The following is a 16,818-nucleotide window of genomic DNA, read 5'->3' on the forward strand; positions in this document are numbered from 1 at the left end:
CTTCAACTTTTTATTACATTCAGTTGAACCCATAATATCTTTAGTTTTCATTTTATGGTCCGAATCAAACTGAAATTGCAATTTAGCTCTCATACTTTGGATTTCACCTTTTTCTTTTTCAATTACTTAGAAATGGGTCCATCACTGAAATAAACGAAAATTAACCCAAGTTAACGAGAAGTCAACACTTACACAGCAGAAAAGTTTAGTAATATGCCTAATTAAGTGCACAAAATGCACTTATCATTGATAACCCAGATATCATAAAACTAAGCTAGCGAACTCAATACTTGGTTAAGCTGCATTTTTGTACTATTAATTTCTTTACATGAATTAGTTGCATTCATGGGGTCGAGATAGTATAGAAATTAAGATTAATATTCTGCTAAATCTAGATATAGTAGTTACTATAGAACATTAAATGTAGGAATATAAAATAAACCCCCAAGAGCTTTCCAATGATCATGAAAAACTTGTTTTCAGCTGTTACGATTAGTGTTCTTAAAAAAGTAAAGCATGGCTAGACAGTAAAGTTAAGCTTTAAGTTTTTACGAGCTTAGACATCTCTAACCCATACATAAAATTATGTAAACCTTGATTAGGCCACAAGGGTATGATATATCTATACACAGTTTTTAGAATATTGATTACAATAGCTAAAATACTTTTTACCTCAAGTAAAACATGTATTTATGAAATTTCAAAAATTTAAGCCGTTTTAGTGATCATAGTACCCTTAAATTCTCCCTAAAGATGTAAATGGTGGCATTTGTTTGCATCTCATAAAAGGAACTTTTTGAGGGGTAGAAAGATATCCCCATCAAAGATAGTTACGTGTTTTCATGCTTGCCTCCTTTCTCCCACACTTCTTTATTGAATGCAACAACAGAAGATTTTCCTCCCTACAAATTAGTGCACAAGTATAAACGATCAACTTGCCCCACAAGATAAGATGTTAGTTCGTTTGAGTCCTTAACATATCAAATTGTTCATGTGAGCATAACGTACCTTGCTACCATATTAAAACTTAGGGTTCATTCTTAACGTTTATTTTTATGTCCATAAACTTGTACTTAGTAAACAACTAAGTTGCTAATCAAATTCAAGGGTGGTCCAATTTTAATTCAAATTGAGACGTTCTTCAAGAACCTATTTGTCAGTTGACTACTTATTTAAAGGAAATTGGACGAGACTTTCTCAGGAGTAGGGGCAGGGGCAGTCGTCATCATATATATAATGCGTATGTATGCATTGTATGTATAGAATTAGGGGGTTGGGTAGGGTTGGGGTGGGGTGCATATGCCTGTAAAAACGAATGTCTTACGAGACCACGTCCCTCTGTCCTACATCTCGGGTTTAGGGGAACACCATCATTCATACAAGAATCACATTCATTTCTTTATAATTACCTATTAATTACTAACATATAATTACGTACTTGTTATATGTTAATTGTGGGTCATATGGACAGGTAATTATGCCATATTATACCCTGCCACCTATTTGGATCACTATTTTTTTCCTCAACTCTTCAAAATATGGGTTCATTCGAGATGTGGACCCTTATAATTAGGTCAGGTTAGTCTTGGTCCGGACTTTTCTCATTGATGTTTGGGATTAGATGGTTCAATATATTTTGATATCTTTAAGAATAACTCTGGTTGTTCATGCCACAGTTTCACAGAACTTATACAGGCCAGATACATGTCAAGGTGGGTGGGTGGGTGATTATTTAAAAATAAATAAAAAATTCATCCACCCTTTTACATGTATGAGTAGCCTGTACAGGTCCTGTGAAACAGTGACCTGTACAGTCAACTCGATTCTATCTCTAATTAGTTGCGTAAATGGAAATTTAGGATTAGAATGTAAACATGTCGTCATTAAAAACACGTCTGAGTGGGGGGAAAAAAATTCAAGAAGCAATTATATTTTAGAAACTGAAAAGGTTGAGAATCATTGTAATTTCAAGATATTGATCAGACTGATTTTTAGGACATTGAATATAACGCCCAATTAACTGTAGAAAGCCAAAAACCCACAAGGGAATGTCAAAGCAAAGTTAAGAGAATTTATTGTATGGGTGTTTACACGTAAATATAATGCATGGCATAATGATTTAGAAGGATCGATATTCATTAATTGATTGATTTCAAAATTAAAGTTGGGACAAAATCATTAGAGCTTTGGCCAATATGAAAGAAAGACAAGAAATTCAAGAAAAATCCAATTTTCTTTAGCCTTTCGTAATCATGATATCATCATTCCATGATTTACAATGAAAGAAATAAGCAAAAGTCCGATCCCAGTATTGATTTTGCCTATATTATAACTTTTTTTCCCTTTTTTTTTTCCAATGCATAATTATTGTTTTCCTCATATAGTGATCTTAATTTGGATTTTAAAAAGTTAATCCATTCTTCAATAATAATAGGCATAAAGAAAATCAAGAACAAGTAAAGTAAATATAAGAATATAAAGTTCTCGATTTTCTCATTCAACCGCATAATTATTGTTTTCCTCATATAGTGATCTTAATTTGGATTTTAAAAAGTTAATACCAAAATCAAGCATATAAAATCCATTATATATATTAGCTATTTAATACATCCATAAAATACCCAATAAATCTATTAAGGGTAATTATCACAAAACGTTATTATCTTTCAATGTTATTGTGTAAAACGTTCTTACCTTTTATTTTTTTGGCACTTTTATCCTTACCTTCACATTCACCTTTTATTACTGAAATCATTCTTTTAATCAAATTTCTCGTGTAAAATGACAAATATACCCTCTATTTAAATAAAACAATAAAAAAGAAAAGAGAAGTTAAATAATAAATTGCAATCATACTTCCATACTTTTTAAAAAGTGCGAACGATTCCAAATAAATTATTAAAAGGTCAAATAGCACAAAACGTTCTTACCTTTCATTATTATTGTGCAAATGTTCATACCTTTCATTTTTTTTTGACATTTTCACCTTAACTTTATATTTTATCGCAAAAATCATTATTTTCATCAATTTTCTCAATTAAAAGTTATAAAATGACAAATATACAATTCTTTTTATATAAACGGAAATCAAGAAAAGAAAATTAAAGAACAAATTGCAACTATACTTCCAAACTTTTCAAAAAAATGTACAAATAAATAATTAAAAATACTATAGTTGCAATTTGTTCTTTTTTATTTTTTTTATTTAAAGAGGAATGTATATTTGTCATTTTAGAGCTTTTAATTGAGGAAATGGATAAAAATAATAATTTTCGTAATGAATTATGAAATAAGGGTGAAAATGTCAAAAAATGAAATGTATGAACATTTTGCACAATAATAATGAAAGATAGCAACGTTTTGTGTTAATTACCCTTTTAATAATTTATTTGAACTCATTTGCAATTTTTAAAAAGTTTGGGAGCGTGATTGCAATTTATTCTTTACATTTACCTTTTCTTTTCTTTTTATTGTTTTATTTAAATAGGAGGTATATTTGTCATTTTATACGAGAAATTTGATGAAAATGATGATTTTCACAATAAAAAGTGAATGTAAGGCCGTAAGAGTAAAAATGTCAAAAAATAAAATGTAGGGACGTTTTACACAATAATATTGAAAGGCAATGACGTTTTGTGCTAATTGCCCCATCTATTAATAAGTTTTGAAGTTTAGTTAAATAAAGCTGAAAATTGGTTAAATATAAAACCATAAAAACATTAAAGATGATTTTCATGTCAATTTCGATCAAATATTCGAATTTGATTCAATGGTCAAAATATGGAAATTAATAGACTAACTTGTTCTACTCATTGAGTATATAATCGTGGTATATTTGGAATAGAAAAAATAATTTCGGATGAATTAGAAATTTTGGACCAAATTTAGAAGGAAGAAAGGAGAAAAATGCAAAAATCAACTGAGGTCGCCGCTCGAGCGGTAGGCCAGTGCAAAGCGAGGGATGGAGGTTCTGCTAAAAAGGTGCCATTTGCGCTCGAGCAAGAAGTCAGTGTCAGACTAGTGACAACAAGAAATACGTTTATTCTTGAAGGTTGTTAAATTTTGGGGCTTATCTCTTATTTACAACCTCTCATCTCCTATAAATTGGACTCCTTGGATGTCATTTAAGTATTCCAATTTATATTCTTGAGTCCTGTATTAAAATTCTTGCCAAATCTCCCAAACATTGTATTCAAAATCTTCTTTTGTAGAGAAAATAATCTGTTCAAGTACGTTGTTACCTTATAGTTTGAAGTGCTTCTACTATAAGAAAGTAATTTATTGTATCTTGGAAGACAAATGTCGTTACTTCGTTAGCATCGTTACGGGACAAATTTGTTCTATGGAAAAAGTGTTTTCAGTTGTCTTGGATCATTTCTGCTTTCTTCTTCTTCATGTCCACTTTTGGTTTCTATCAATTTGTTACTTTGTTTAAAAACTTTGTTCTGCATTGTTAAACTTAGCTTTTTGTTATCCATATTTACAACAAACTTTACTATATCCCCAAATAATAAGTAGACCGATCTCAAGTATATAAATGTTCTATATAATTAAAGTCCACATATTTTGTCAATTTTTTAGTGAAACCATCACGTGGCTAGAGATTTGATTGGTGCTAAAAAGTTTTTCTAAAAAAACACAAGCCTAAAAATAGGCATATAACCAGAGCTCTAAAAAAGTAAATTAAAGGTAGAGATGGCAAAATAACTCGTCTCGCCCCATTCCAAATGTGGTCGAAAAAACCCGTCGCAACGTGGAGCGAGGTGGGGAAGAAGTAAAAATAAAAATAAAAAAAAATTGTTAGTTTAAGCATTATTTGCTTTGGATTTTAAAATTTTGAAGTTATATTTTATTCCCTAATAGCAGCATAACTCAAAAATTTAAAAATGTAAATTAAAAAAAAAAGACAAACTGGACAAGCCGCTACCTCATCCCGCCCCGTCCCGTCCCGTCCCATCTATGGCAGGGCTACGCGTGGGCATGGCAGGGCGACCCGTTGCCATCTCTTATTAAAGGTCGAATCTTGACCTCCCATCTAGTCACATTTTATGCCTAGAACAATAAATATAACCTGGGCTTAAAATATAGTACAATAAGATTAACCAGACCTAGTTAAAAAATAAAGTTTTAAGTCACGTTTTTATCATACTAGTCAAAGTTGACGTGCATTCCATGTTATTTTATAATACTTTATAAGTGATGTAAAAGTAATTTTTGATACCAATTTGTTGAAGGATTTGATGAGCCTTGGATGAATTAAAGAAATTAAAATTTAGTATAAAAATTTAAGAGAAGAAAATTTTACTCAAATTATACTCTCAGAACTCAATTTTTATGATTCAAATTTTTTATAATGATGAAATATTATAAATGAGCAATTTTTTTATATTACATTTGATATATAAAAATTAATTGCTAATACATAAATTTAAACACCCATTAAGATTTTCAGATATATGAATATGAATAAATTCATTCATAATAACTATAGATTCATGTAATTCAAGGTGAAAGTTTATTGAATTTAGATTAATGTGAATGTTAATTAATTGAGAATTAATAATATAAATTTCATAGATAAATTGGGAACCGAGCCCAAATTTGGGCTGCCCAAAATTTTGACAACCTGCGCAATTTTATAAAAATCATTGACTTGTTTTTGGTTTCATTGATTTAAAATAATACTAAAAAAAAGTTCAAGCTCCATCTTTCTATTTAATTATTTTGATTTCAAAATCACATGTTAGATTACAATTCAATCCTTTGAACCTTGATTCTTCTCCTTTTTGGATCAATACCCGATTCGATTTTTAAAATACACAAAGATGCTATTTTCAGTTTTACATATTGGACTACATAGTTCCAAAGTTTAAAAGAATAATGTTGTTTAGCCCAGCTAGAGTTATAATCTCAATTTATGTGGCGTTAATGTGATATTAAATAATAGGTTAAATGCAATATTGAATTAAATGACTTATTTAATTTTAACTTATCATTTATTGTCAAACTAATGTCACATAGACTTGAATTATAATTGTAGTAGGGTTAAAGAGCATTACTCGGTTTAAAAAGGGTTTACAATTTACGTATTGGACTATATAGTTCCAAAGTTTAAAAAGGGGTCCAACTTTCCATTGTTGTCCCTAAAAGCTAGTTCAAGAAGTGAGGATTTTCGTCATACTTATAAACTGATCACCAATCCCTTCTACAATCGATGTGGGATAACCTCAACAATCTCCCTTTTACACATTGGGTCTTGTGGGAGACTAAACTCGTCTCCCCCTCACATATCGAGCCATGTAGGAGACCAAACCCGTCTTCCTTTCACACAACGGGCCATGGGTGAAATCAAACCCATCTCCTTCACACACAAACTCGCATTTCCGGTGACCGTTGGGTTTGAGACTTGTTGATAACTTGGCTCTGGTACTAGTGTTGGATAGTATTGGGCATTCTTAATCTCAAAAATTAGTTTAAGAGGTGAGGCCTTCCCTCACACTTATAAACTGACCACCAACCCCTTTCACAATCGATATGGGACAACATCAACATCCATAAGCCCCCGCCCTGTTAGGGTTCCACTTTGCATTGCATGCGCTACCTTGTCAACCACTAAAAAGCTCTCACGTACAACCCATTCTTACTAGTGCAAGTAATCATTCCATGGGCACGATGGAGACCCCAGACCTGCCTCCAGGCCAATTACTTATTGAAGGCAAAAAATAAAAAAATAAAATAAAATAAAAATATATATATATATTGTAGGGGAATTTTATTTTATTTATTTTTGTGTGTATCAGTTCAGTAGAAATTTTTTATTTTCCCTTGACTCTGCCCACGTAACCCCATCCCAAAATCACTATAAAAATAGTTATTTTGAGGAAAATTTGCATGATTACGTAGCAAGTTAGTCTATAACAATATTAAAAATTACGAACCCGTTTGTTGTAAATTTTTTGAAAATTGATTTAAAAAAAAAAAAGAATTTATGATTAAAAAGTAACAAAAATAATGCATTTACATACAAAATTATTTCATTAAGAAAATATGTAATTTAAAATGAATTAGGAAAAAATGAAATTTAAATAATCTCAAACAAACAGGGGCTAAATCGTCTCGCGACTTCAACATATTCAATTTTATGTAGTTTGACTTGCTTTTTAACTTGGAATCGATTGTGTAATAAAAAGAAAGAAAAGCATCAACTTGCTTATTTTATCTAGAGCAAATAGCTTATTGTCCTACTATTCTAAGTTAAATTTAGGGAAAATTGCAACAGCGATCCCTAATTTTTTCATTTTTTGCAAATTTTACCTTAATTTTTGTTTTGTGCCAGCAAAGGTCTATAACCTTTCATAAATATGCACCTGAGGTCCCTTTAGACAGAAACCATTCTAAACATCGTTATTTGACTTGAGAATATTTCTTGAACTATCTGCTACGGCGACGTTTTTATTGGATGTAGATACATTGTTTGAAGTTGTTTTTGGACGGTTTTATTGGATGTTGATTCCTTAATTTTTTCGATTAATTGACGATGTTTTGGACAATTTTCATCTAAATGGATCTCGTGTGCATATTTATGAAAGATTAAAAATCTTCGCTAGTACAAAATAAAGGTTAGGATAAAGTTCACAAAAAATTAAAAGTTTAGGAATCGCTACTTCAATTTTCCCTTAAATTTTTCAGTCAAACGCATGTATTCTTTTGATCACTTTCTGATCAAAATGCAGGCACGCTTAGTCCCTAAACTGTAAGAACACATGCATGGGACATTTCGAATGTAGAGAAGATGTTTATTCACGGCATAGTTAAATTATTAGGCAATTAAGAACTAAAATAATTAATAAAAAATTGCACCCTTTGCATGTCACCAAACCCTAGATATTCTATTATTTTTTCTAATATTTTTTTCTTCCCACCGTCATCATTATTACAACCTCGTCATCTCCAACTCCCAACTTTTATTAATTTCATATTTATTCCTGCTAAAAGTGATTATTTTTGCGGAGCTTGCAAACTTTCTTTTAGTTGATGATTATTTATAATTATCTTCGCCATTGGTCTTATTACCACCAAACGTGCTTGAGATTATCAAATTGACCTCGCAAATCACCTTTCCACTAATTTTTTTGCCGCTTCTTGCACGCACTTAAACACACGAAGATATTAACTCGTATTTTTTATTATATGAATATGAAAAGAGTCGACATGAAATAATAACTATTAGCCCTTGTTTGAGTCTCATTGTCATAAAAATGCATTTTTGAATAGGGTATTGATGTAAAATGTGTGGTTAAAAAATAAGGAAAAAGTTTGAATTTGCGTGTAATATTATTTTATTAAAAAATGTGTTGTTGAAATAATATCTAAACACTGTTTAATAATACATTTCTTTCCAAAGAATGAGATTCAAATAAAGGCTTAATTTTACGTCGTAGTTATTTTTTTTTTCCTTTTCGGACAAGTGGCAAGAGAACCTATCCATAGACATATTACATCATTATAGGGACTGAAAATAGACAAATAAGTAAATGCAATTGGGTAATACATAATACATCCTCCAATTTCTCTAATGTACAATTTTGTGGATTAATTATGTAACGTCTCATCCTACGAGGTTCCAAATATTGACCACGTGACAACTAGCTAGCAAGCTAATGCAAGTTCACTGTCCGTTTCACCAACCCACGCGACATAATCAAGGCCATCAAATAGAAGTAGTCGAAGTGATGCTATCACCTCAGTCGAAATGCCATGTAGAGGCCGAACTTTCGTGACTGAGGTGAGGTGCTACAATCTAGTGCAACCTATTACCGAAGCAATAGACTTTGAATCCACGAAGGTATATTTGTCATTTGCCTTTTCCAAGAGATCTTTCGTATAAGATATACAGTGATTGATTGATATGATATCTTTGCAATAGACACCTATTAGTCAACTCATTAATCTACTTTTTAGATGTCAGACCTAGACAATAGGGTGACATATTTTTAGGATCATTAAATGTCCCTGAACATAAAATTACAAAAGCGACACCTAAGATAAAGTCACGCGTCTTTCATCTAATCGCAACTCCATTTCTTCTACTTTAAAAACTTACACTTATTGTCATTTATAGGTAATATAACTTTACACTTTTAATAGTAATATTGTTCATCCTTATTATTTCTTCTCCACAAATCTGGTACCCATATCCATACTTGTGGCTTACGTCTTCCATTCATCCCACACCTAATATACAAGTTGACTTACTTGACCGTCGAAGTGATCGCGATCGCCTCTCACTACTACTGGAAAAAGACACATGCTTGTCCAGGTGTGCAAAGCTTTACGTTGGACGTAAGTGAAGTCAAAACATGTTAGCCATGTCATTGATAAGATATTGAGGTTAGCAAATTGATTTCGTTCGTGAAAAACCACACTATTAACCACAAACAAACCCCGTGAGAAAAGCATACCAAAAAGTAAAAAAAAAAAAAAAATAGTTCTAGGTGGTCTTCATCTTCGACTTTTTGATTCAAAACTTCATCAAAAGCAAAGTGTTAAAACTTTCCTTGAAGAAAATATAAACTTTAAAGGAAAATTTGTTCTAGAAGACCCCCTTGTAGAAAAGAGGCATCTTCCCAACAAGAGTGCTAGTGAAGAAGATTAAATCCATAGAGAGTGGTGCAAAAAATCTCCAAAGAATCATTGCACTCCTCACCAAAGGACACATGTTGGACGTGGAAGTGCTTACAATCACCTCCCCCACCACTGGAGAAGGACACATGCTTTTAAGGGTTTGTCCAAGTGCGTAGGAGCCTTACGCTGGATGTCAATGAAGTCGAGATCTGTTGGCCACGTCATTGATCATAAATTGAGGTCAACATGATTGACTTCGTCTATGAAAAACTAGGAGTGGGCATTTTTTTTTTCAAAATCGGTGGAACTGGACCGGAACTGTTTAGAACCGATCAGTTCAGTTCCAAATCTTCTAAAAAATGATTTGATTTTAGAACAAATTATTAAGAACCAACCAGTTCAGGTTCCGTTCTAGTATGGGAACCGTCGGGAGCCGGACGGTTCTCATAAGTTTTTTTTCTTTTTGCTTTTTTTGTAAAATATATAACTCAATCTCTAATCACTTTTATCAAAAATAATCGGGTTCCTTCTTCATTTTAGACTCTAGCACTTTCCTTCTTCTCTTTGATTCTCTCTTCTTATAATTCTTTAATTAATTGATTCTCAAGCCAAATTAGAATATTGGGTAAAACTATACCTAAATAAATTTATTTTCAATATATAATTCCATTTCTAAAATGCGAAATTTTTATTTTGTTTTCACTTTGATTACATAATTGATGATCCGATCGAAATTTTTCATCTAGATTTCTACAAATTATAATCGACAGAACCAGAAGTTGCAATGAATTTTTAAAGGGTATCCAATTCAATGTAGGATTTTGATTTTGATATAAGATTTCTTTCTTCTCTTTGATTCTCTCTTCTTATAATTCTTTAATTAATTGATTCTCAAGCCAAATTAGAATATTGGGTAAAACTATACCTAAATAAATTTATTTACAATATATAATTCCATTTCTAAAATGCGAAATTTTTATTTTGTTTTCACTTTGATTACATAATTGATGATCCGATCGACATTTTTCATCTAGATTTCTACAAATTATAATCGACAGAACCAGAAGTTGCAATGAATTTTTAAAGGGTATCCAATTCAATGTAGGATTTTGATTTTGATATAAGTTTGTTTAATCATTGGAGCAGTTTATATAAGTTGATGATTGCTTAATGATAATAACCTATATATTTGGATATTGTTTTTGTAGAAAACAACAAACCAAAGATGAAGAATCGAGGAGAAAGAGAGAAACCCGATTGATAGCAGCCTCCAAACTTAGGACAAATATGTGGGTTACAAGTGTATATATACTACGAAACTAAGGATAAAGTAAAAGACTAAACTACCCTTAACCTAATCTATTTATTACATTGACATCCCCCCTCAAACTCACTATGCTATGCAAGAGGCAACGAGAGTTTGACAAGCAAAAAGCATAAACCATAAATCGAATGGGACTTCATGAAGATGTCAACAAACTGCAACGATGAACAACGAAAGATAGGGAGATGATGCCGGGAGGAGAAAGAGAGAAACCCGATTGATAGCAGCCTCCAAACTTAGGACAAATATATGGGTTACAAGTGTATATATACTACGAAACTAAGGATAAAGTAAAAGACTAAACTACCCTTAACCTAATCTATTTATTACATTGACATCCCCCCTCAAACTCACTATGCTATGCAAGAGGCAACGAGAGTTTGACAAGCAAAAAGCATAAACCATAAATCGAATGGGACTTCATGAAGATGTCAACAAACTGCAACGATGAACAACGAAAGATAGGGAGATGATGCCGAACTACAGATAACCAACGAAACCACACAATCTCAGCTAAACCAAATGGATGCAAATTTCAAATTCCAAATTGAACTTGTCATACCAATTCCAAGAACTGACTATGCCATATTCCAAACTTCAGATAGACTGGACAAATATCAAACGAAATTTCTAATCCCGTGAACCGGGCATCAAATGAAATTTGCATCCTGAAATGAGCACAAAACCAAATTTTCAATCCCACGAACTGGGCACAAAAACAAATTCAAGCTCGACAAATGCCAAATTTAAGGCACCCACAGCTAACAACACATCCCCATCTTCAACAACTCATCAAACAAGGCCCAACAATATGCAACAAATATTACCCAAAATCAGCCCATACACAATCATCTTCCATAATGCCATAATGAGGAAAACTCCAATTAATCTGCTTTTTTTTCGAAGAGACTTCTCCAGTAGGCCTAATTAATTAGAGCTCAACCTTTTTTTTTTCTTTTTTAAAACCCAAATGCACAAATTGAAATCCCAAAATACAAGGCCCAAATCCAACATTACCAAACTGCTGGCAATCCACAGCCCACTACTTAGGCCTAATTCAGTAGACCCATCAAACATTTCAAGCCCACTTACTCCAAAATTAAAGTACCAGCCCAACTAAAAAAAAAAAAAAAACTAACCCAGCAGACCCAACACAACAAATCCAAGCCAACTTGAACCAACTGGCCCAATTTCAACATACTCCAGGACCCAAAACCAATCTACAGCCCATAACCCATGAAACCAAACCTGGCCCAATTTCCTCCAACTTCATCTCTCGAGTGCTGCGCTGCGGCTGCCTCTCATCGACACCAACACACATCCAACATTACCGACCTCCTACAACAACAATACTCAACCATAAACAAACGTCAACCACCAGCCGACCAGCATTCATCACAACAACCCATCAGTAAAACTTTACTGATACAGCCCAAGTCGACTCCGAAAAATTGCCGTCAAACCATGATCGGCAACCAACTGAACTGAAGTTCAAATCTGATCAAAAACTTCCAAAATTATGGTCGAACCTAAGCACAGTCCCATAAGAATCCAACTTGAATCGAAGAAGAAGACCAAACCTCAAATGTTCAGAAAACCAATCTGACCAGTAACCTGCCTTACCAAACTGAGCTGGAAAACACAATCCAAATTCCAAACAATCCCAACGGTGACCAACCAAACACTAACACCAAAGAAAAGAAAATCGAACCTGTTGAAATAAAAAATCAGAACCCCCGGTCACCTGAAGCAGTTGAAGAAGGAGAAGGAGATGAAGAAGAAGAGCCAAAAACCCAAACCCCACAACCCAAATCACTACCAAGAAACGAAGAGGAAAATGGGTCGAATTCTGAACCCGATTCAGACTCCTCTCCTTCTCAATTCAAACTGCAACATATCTCTAAGCAGCCAGCCACCTCTGCCAAACGTGCCCTACAAGGGGATTGCAATAATGAAGATTCTTCAAGAAGCGAGAAGAAGTTGAAAACTGTTGAGAAAAAGTCTGCTCCTACTTCTGTTTCTGCCACTTCTAGAGGTGTAGGATTTATTACGAGGCTGTGGACTGAGGAGGATGAGATTGCTCTTCTTAAAGGTATGATTAACTTCAAGAGCCAAAAGGGAGTGGACCCATATGCAGACATGGGTGTTTTTTTTTATTATATAAAGCAAAAATTACAGGTGATTTTCTTTAGGGCTCAAATGAGTAGTAAGATTAGTAGGATGAAAAAGAGATTCTTGAATGCTCTGGAGAAAGGTGAGAATGGTGAGGACCCTATTTTTTCCAAGCCTCATGATTGTAAGGCCTTCGATCTTTCTAAGAAACTCTGGGGTGCAGCGGTTGAAAAGAGTAAAGGCAGTAATATGAATACAAATAGGGTTGTTGAGAATGTGAAGAAAGATAAGGGAAAATTAGAAATAAGTAGCGAAGATGATAAGCAGCAGAACAGAACATTCTCCTTATTCTCATCACCAATATCACCCTCAACTCTATCACCAAGAACCACAGCAGCACTTACCATAACAGTGAGCTCAGAAGTTTAATCCAAGATTAAACCCGCTCTGATACCATGTAGAAAACAACAAACCAAAGATGAAGAATGGGAGAGAGAGAGAAAACCGATTGATAGCAGCCTCCAAACTTAGGGCAAATATGTGGGTTACAAGTGTATATATACTACGAAACTAAGGATAAAGTAAAAGACTAAACTACCCTTAACCTAATCTATTTATTACATTAACAGTTTTTAAATTTTTATATTTAGTTTTCTTTTAATTTTTGGATAGTATGTTTGGTTCTCCTATATTTTGTTAAAAGTATAACGTTGGTAGCATCTTTAGATTTTTTATTAGTGAACATTTTATTTTGACATTTTCAATGTAAATAACTGAACTGGGCCGAATCGGAACTAATTGGTTTAGTTCCAGTTCAGTTCCATAGCTAACTATGGAACCAATGGTTCCATTTCTAAAATTCTCATTGGTATTCGGTTCAGTTCCCTTTGAAATCGGACCGCGGCCACTCCTATGAAAAACACACTATTAACCACGAGCATTAACCATGAGCAAACCCCATGAGAAAAGCTAACCCAAAAGTACATTTGCTTCTCCTTTGAAAAATACTTTGTTCCTTAAGATGAACAAATGAAATATTTTAAAAAAAGTTCTAAGTGTTCTTCATCTTTGACTTTTTTCATCTAAAGCTTCATCAAAAGCAAAGTGTTGAAGTTTTCTTTGAAGAAAATATAAACTTTGAAAGAAGATTTGTTCTAGAAGACCCCCTTTTGTAGAAAAGAGGCATCTTCCCAACAAGAGTGCTAGCGAAGGAGATGTAAATCCACAAAGAGTGGTGAAGAAAATCTCCAAAAATGACTTCCCTTTGGTCGAGACTAATCACCATTGACCTCGTCATCATAGATGGGAAGAATTGTTGCAGAGGACACATGCTAGACGTGAAAGTGCTCACGAACTCCTCCCCACCACTGGAGAAGAACACATGCTTTTAAGGATTTGTCCAAGTGTACAGAGCCTTACGCTGGACGTGAGTAAAGTCAAGATCTATTGGCCACATGTTGATTGGGAATTGAGGTCAATAGATTGACTTCATCTATGAAAAACCACATTATTAACAACAAGAAACCCCATGAGAAAAGCTTACCAAAAAGTACATTCACATCTCTTTTTAAAAAACTTCTGTTCTTGAAGATGAAACAAATAAAATTTTTAGAAAAAGTTTTTAAGTGCTCTTCATCTTTGACTTTTTGATCCAAAACTTTATCAACGGCGAAGTGTTAAAGTTATCCTTGAAGAAAAGATAAACTTCGAAGGAAAATCTGTTCTAGAAGGCTCACCCTTTGTAGAAAAGAGACATCTTCCCAACAAAAGTGCTAGTGAAGGAGATATAAATCCACAAAGAGTAAAGAAGAAAATCTCCAAAGAAGACTTCCCTTTGGTAAAGATAAATCACCACCAACCTTGTCATCATAGAGGTGGAAGAATCATTGCATGGCGTACCATAGAACAAAACTCCTTACAGCTCTTCCTCTAACATATGCAAACACAAGCGAATATTTATATGCCCCAAAACATGCATACACCAAGTTTTTTCTTAAGTTTCCAAGGTCAATGGAGGAACTAATAAAAAGAGGAGAAATTACGAAGCGATAGGGCTTAATTTTAAAGGCATGAAAGAGTCATCAGCCCCATTAAAAGTGATGTAAAAGTTGATGTCTCCCAAAATCGCCCTATAGGTCAACCTCTCCATTCGAAGAAAAGGACAACTTTTCTTCCATTTACGAACAATAGCAGAGACCTGAAGGTCTACTAATGTCCTTAATAGCCTGGGAACTGAAGTACCAGGAAATAGGTCCCAAAATGAGATACCCATATTTAGGCTTCACTAACAAATGCCTAGAAATAGGCAATAGAATGAATCCCAACCTAGAAATAGACAAGAGATGGGAGCTGTTGAGGCAGTAGCAAAGGAGCAATTTGCAAATTTCCAAACACATCAAAGACATGCCTACAAAATATTTAAGCTAGATGATGATGATGATCTCACATTTTCTCGATGAATCAGGGATGTCCACGTCCCCAACTACTTCACACTTTCCAAAATAACATAATATGAAGGAAAATGTAGTCCAGAAGAGTGCCTAAAGGCTATAAGAACCAAATGGGCTTGAGATGAGGAAGGCAAAGACGTGCCTATCAAGTCTTTAAGCTAGATGATGATGATGATAATCTCACATTTTCTCGATGAATCAGGGATGTCCACATCCCCAACTACTTTGCTCTTTCCAAAATAACATAATATGAAAGGAAATGTAGTTTAGAAGAGTGCCTAAAGGCTATAAGAACCAAATGGGCTTGAGATGAGGAAGGCAAAGACGTGCCTATCAAGTCTTTAAGCTAGATGATGATGATGATAATCTCACATTTTCTCGATGAATCAGGGATGTCCACATCCCCAACTACTTTGCTCTTTCCAAAATAACATAATATGAAAGGAAATGTAGTTTAGAAGAGTGCCTAAAGGCTATAAGAACCAAATGGGCTAGAGATGAGGAAGGCAAATATGTGCCTATCAAGTCTTTAAGCTAGATGATGATGATGATAATCTCACATTTTCTCGATGAATCAGGGATGTCCACATCCCCAACTACTTCGTGCTTTCCAAAATAACATAATATGAAGGGAAATGTAGTCCAGAAGAGCGCCTAACGGCTATAAGAACCAAATGGGCTTGAGATGAGGAGGACAAAGACATGCCTATCAAGTCTTTAAGCTAGATGATGATGATGATCTCACATTTTCTAGAGAAATTAGGGATGCCTATGTCCTCACCTATTTCATGCTTTCCAAAATAGCATAATATGAAGGGGGAGACAGTTCAGAAGAGCACCTAATCAATATAAGACCCAAATGGACTTGAGATGAGACTCCCAATGCTAATGTGTTGAACTTTCCACTTAACCCTATCGAAGGAGCCAAGAGGTGGTACTCCAAGCTTCGGCAAACTCCTCATGAAATGTAGCCAATCATGAAGTTAACATTGTAAGAGTTGATACAGAGATGACAGATAAGAAAGTAGGCATTTGAAGAGGAAGCCATAAACAAAATGACCCCTAAGGAAGAGAAGGCCTATGAAAAAGGTTATATTTGATGAATTGGACCATTGTATCACCGAGTCTAATTAACGAGCAGTACCTATGGAAGAGCTTGAAAGCATCTTGGAACATCATTGAGACCCCATGATAGCTCTCTAAGTTGGAAAGAACTTGTCAAGGGAGGTAAATGATGTCCTAAAAAAACCTTTTGCCAAAAAGTTCGATATTTTTGCCTGAAAGAACCAAAGACATGATTGGTATTGA

At 33.8% G+C, this 16,818-nt stretch overlaps 1 protein-coding gene across 1 annotated transcript; it reads left to right on the forward strand.

Moving 5' to 3' along the window:
- Positions 1-3,906: 3,906 nt before the first annotated feature.
- Positions 3,907-13,489, forward strand: LOC111373307 (STOREKEEPER protein-like). Its single transcript, XM_022995818.1, has 2 exons — positions 3,907-4,051; positions 12,516-13,489. Exons 1-2 carry the CDS (start codon positions 3,907-3,909, stop codon positions 13,487-13,489), a joined length of 1,119 nt encoding a protein of 372 aa, XP_022851586.1.
- The last annotated feature ends 3,329 nt before the right edge of the window (positions 13,490-16,818 follow it).

The sequence above is a fragment of the Olea europaea genome, unplaced genomic scaffold (genome assembly GCF_002742605.1).
Source record: "Olea europaea var. sylvestris unplaced genomic scaffold, O_europaea_v1 scaffold1110, whole genome shotgun sequence".
Taxonomy (NCBI): Eukaryota; Viridiplantae; Streptophyta; class Magnoliopsida; order Lamiales; family Oleaceae; genus Olea; species Olea europaea.

Coding starts and splice junctions, on each gene's coding strand:
- LOC111373307 (XM_022995818.1), top strand. CDS start 3,907: ATGCAAAAATCAACTGAGGTCGCCGCTCGAGCGGTAGGCCAGTGCAAA. Junction 4,052..12,515: donor AAATACGTTTATTCTTGAAG/GTTGTTAAATTT, acceptor CTTGAATCGAAG/AAGAAGACCAAACCTCAAAT.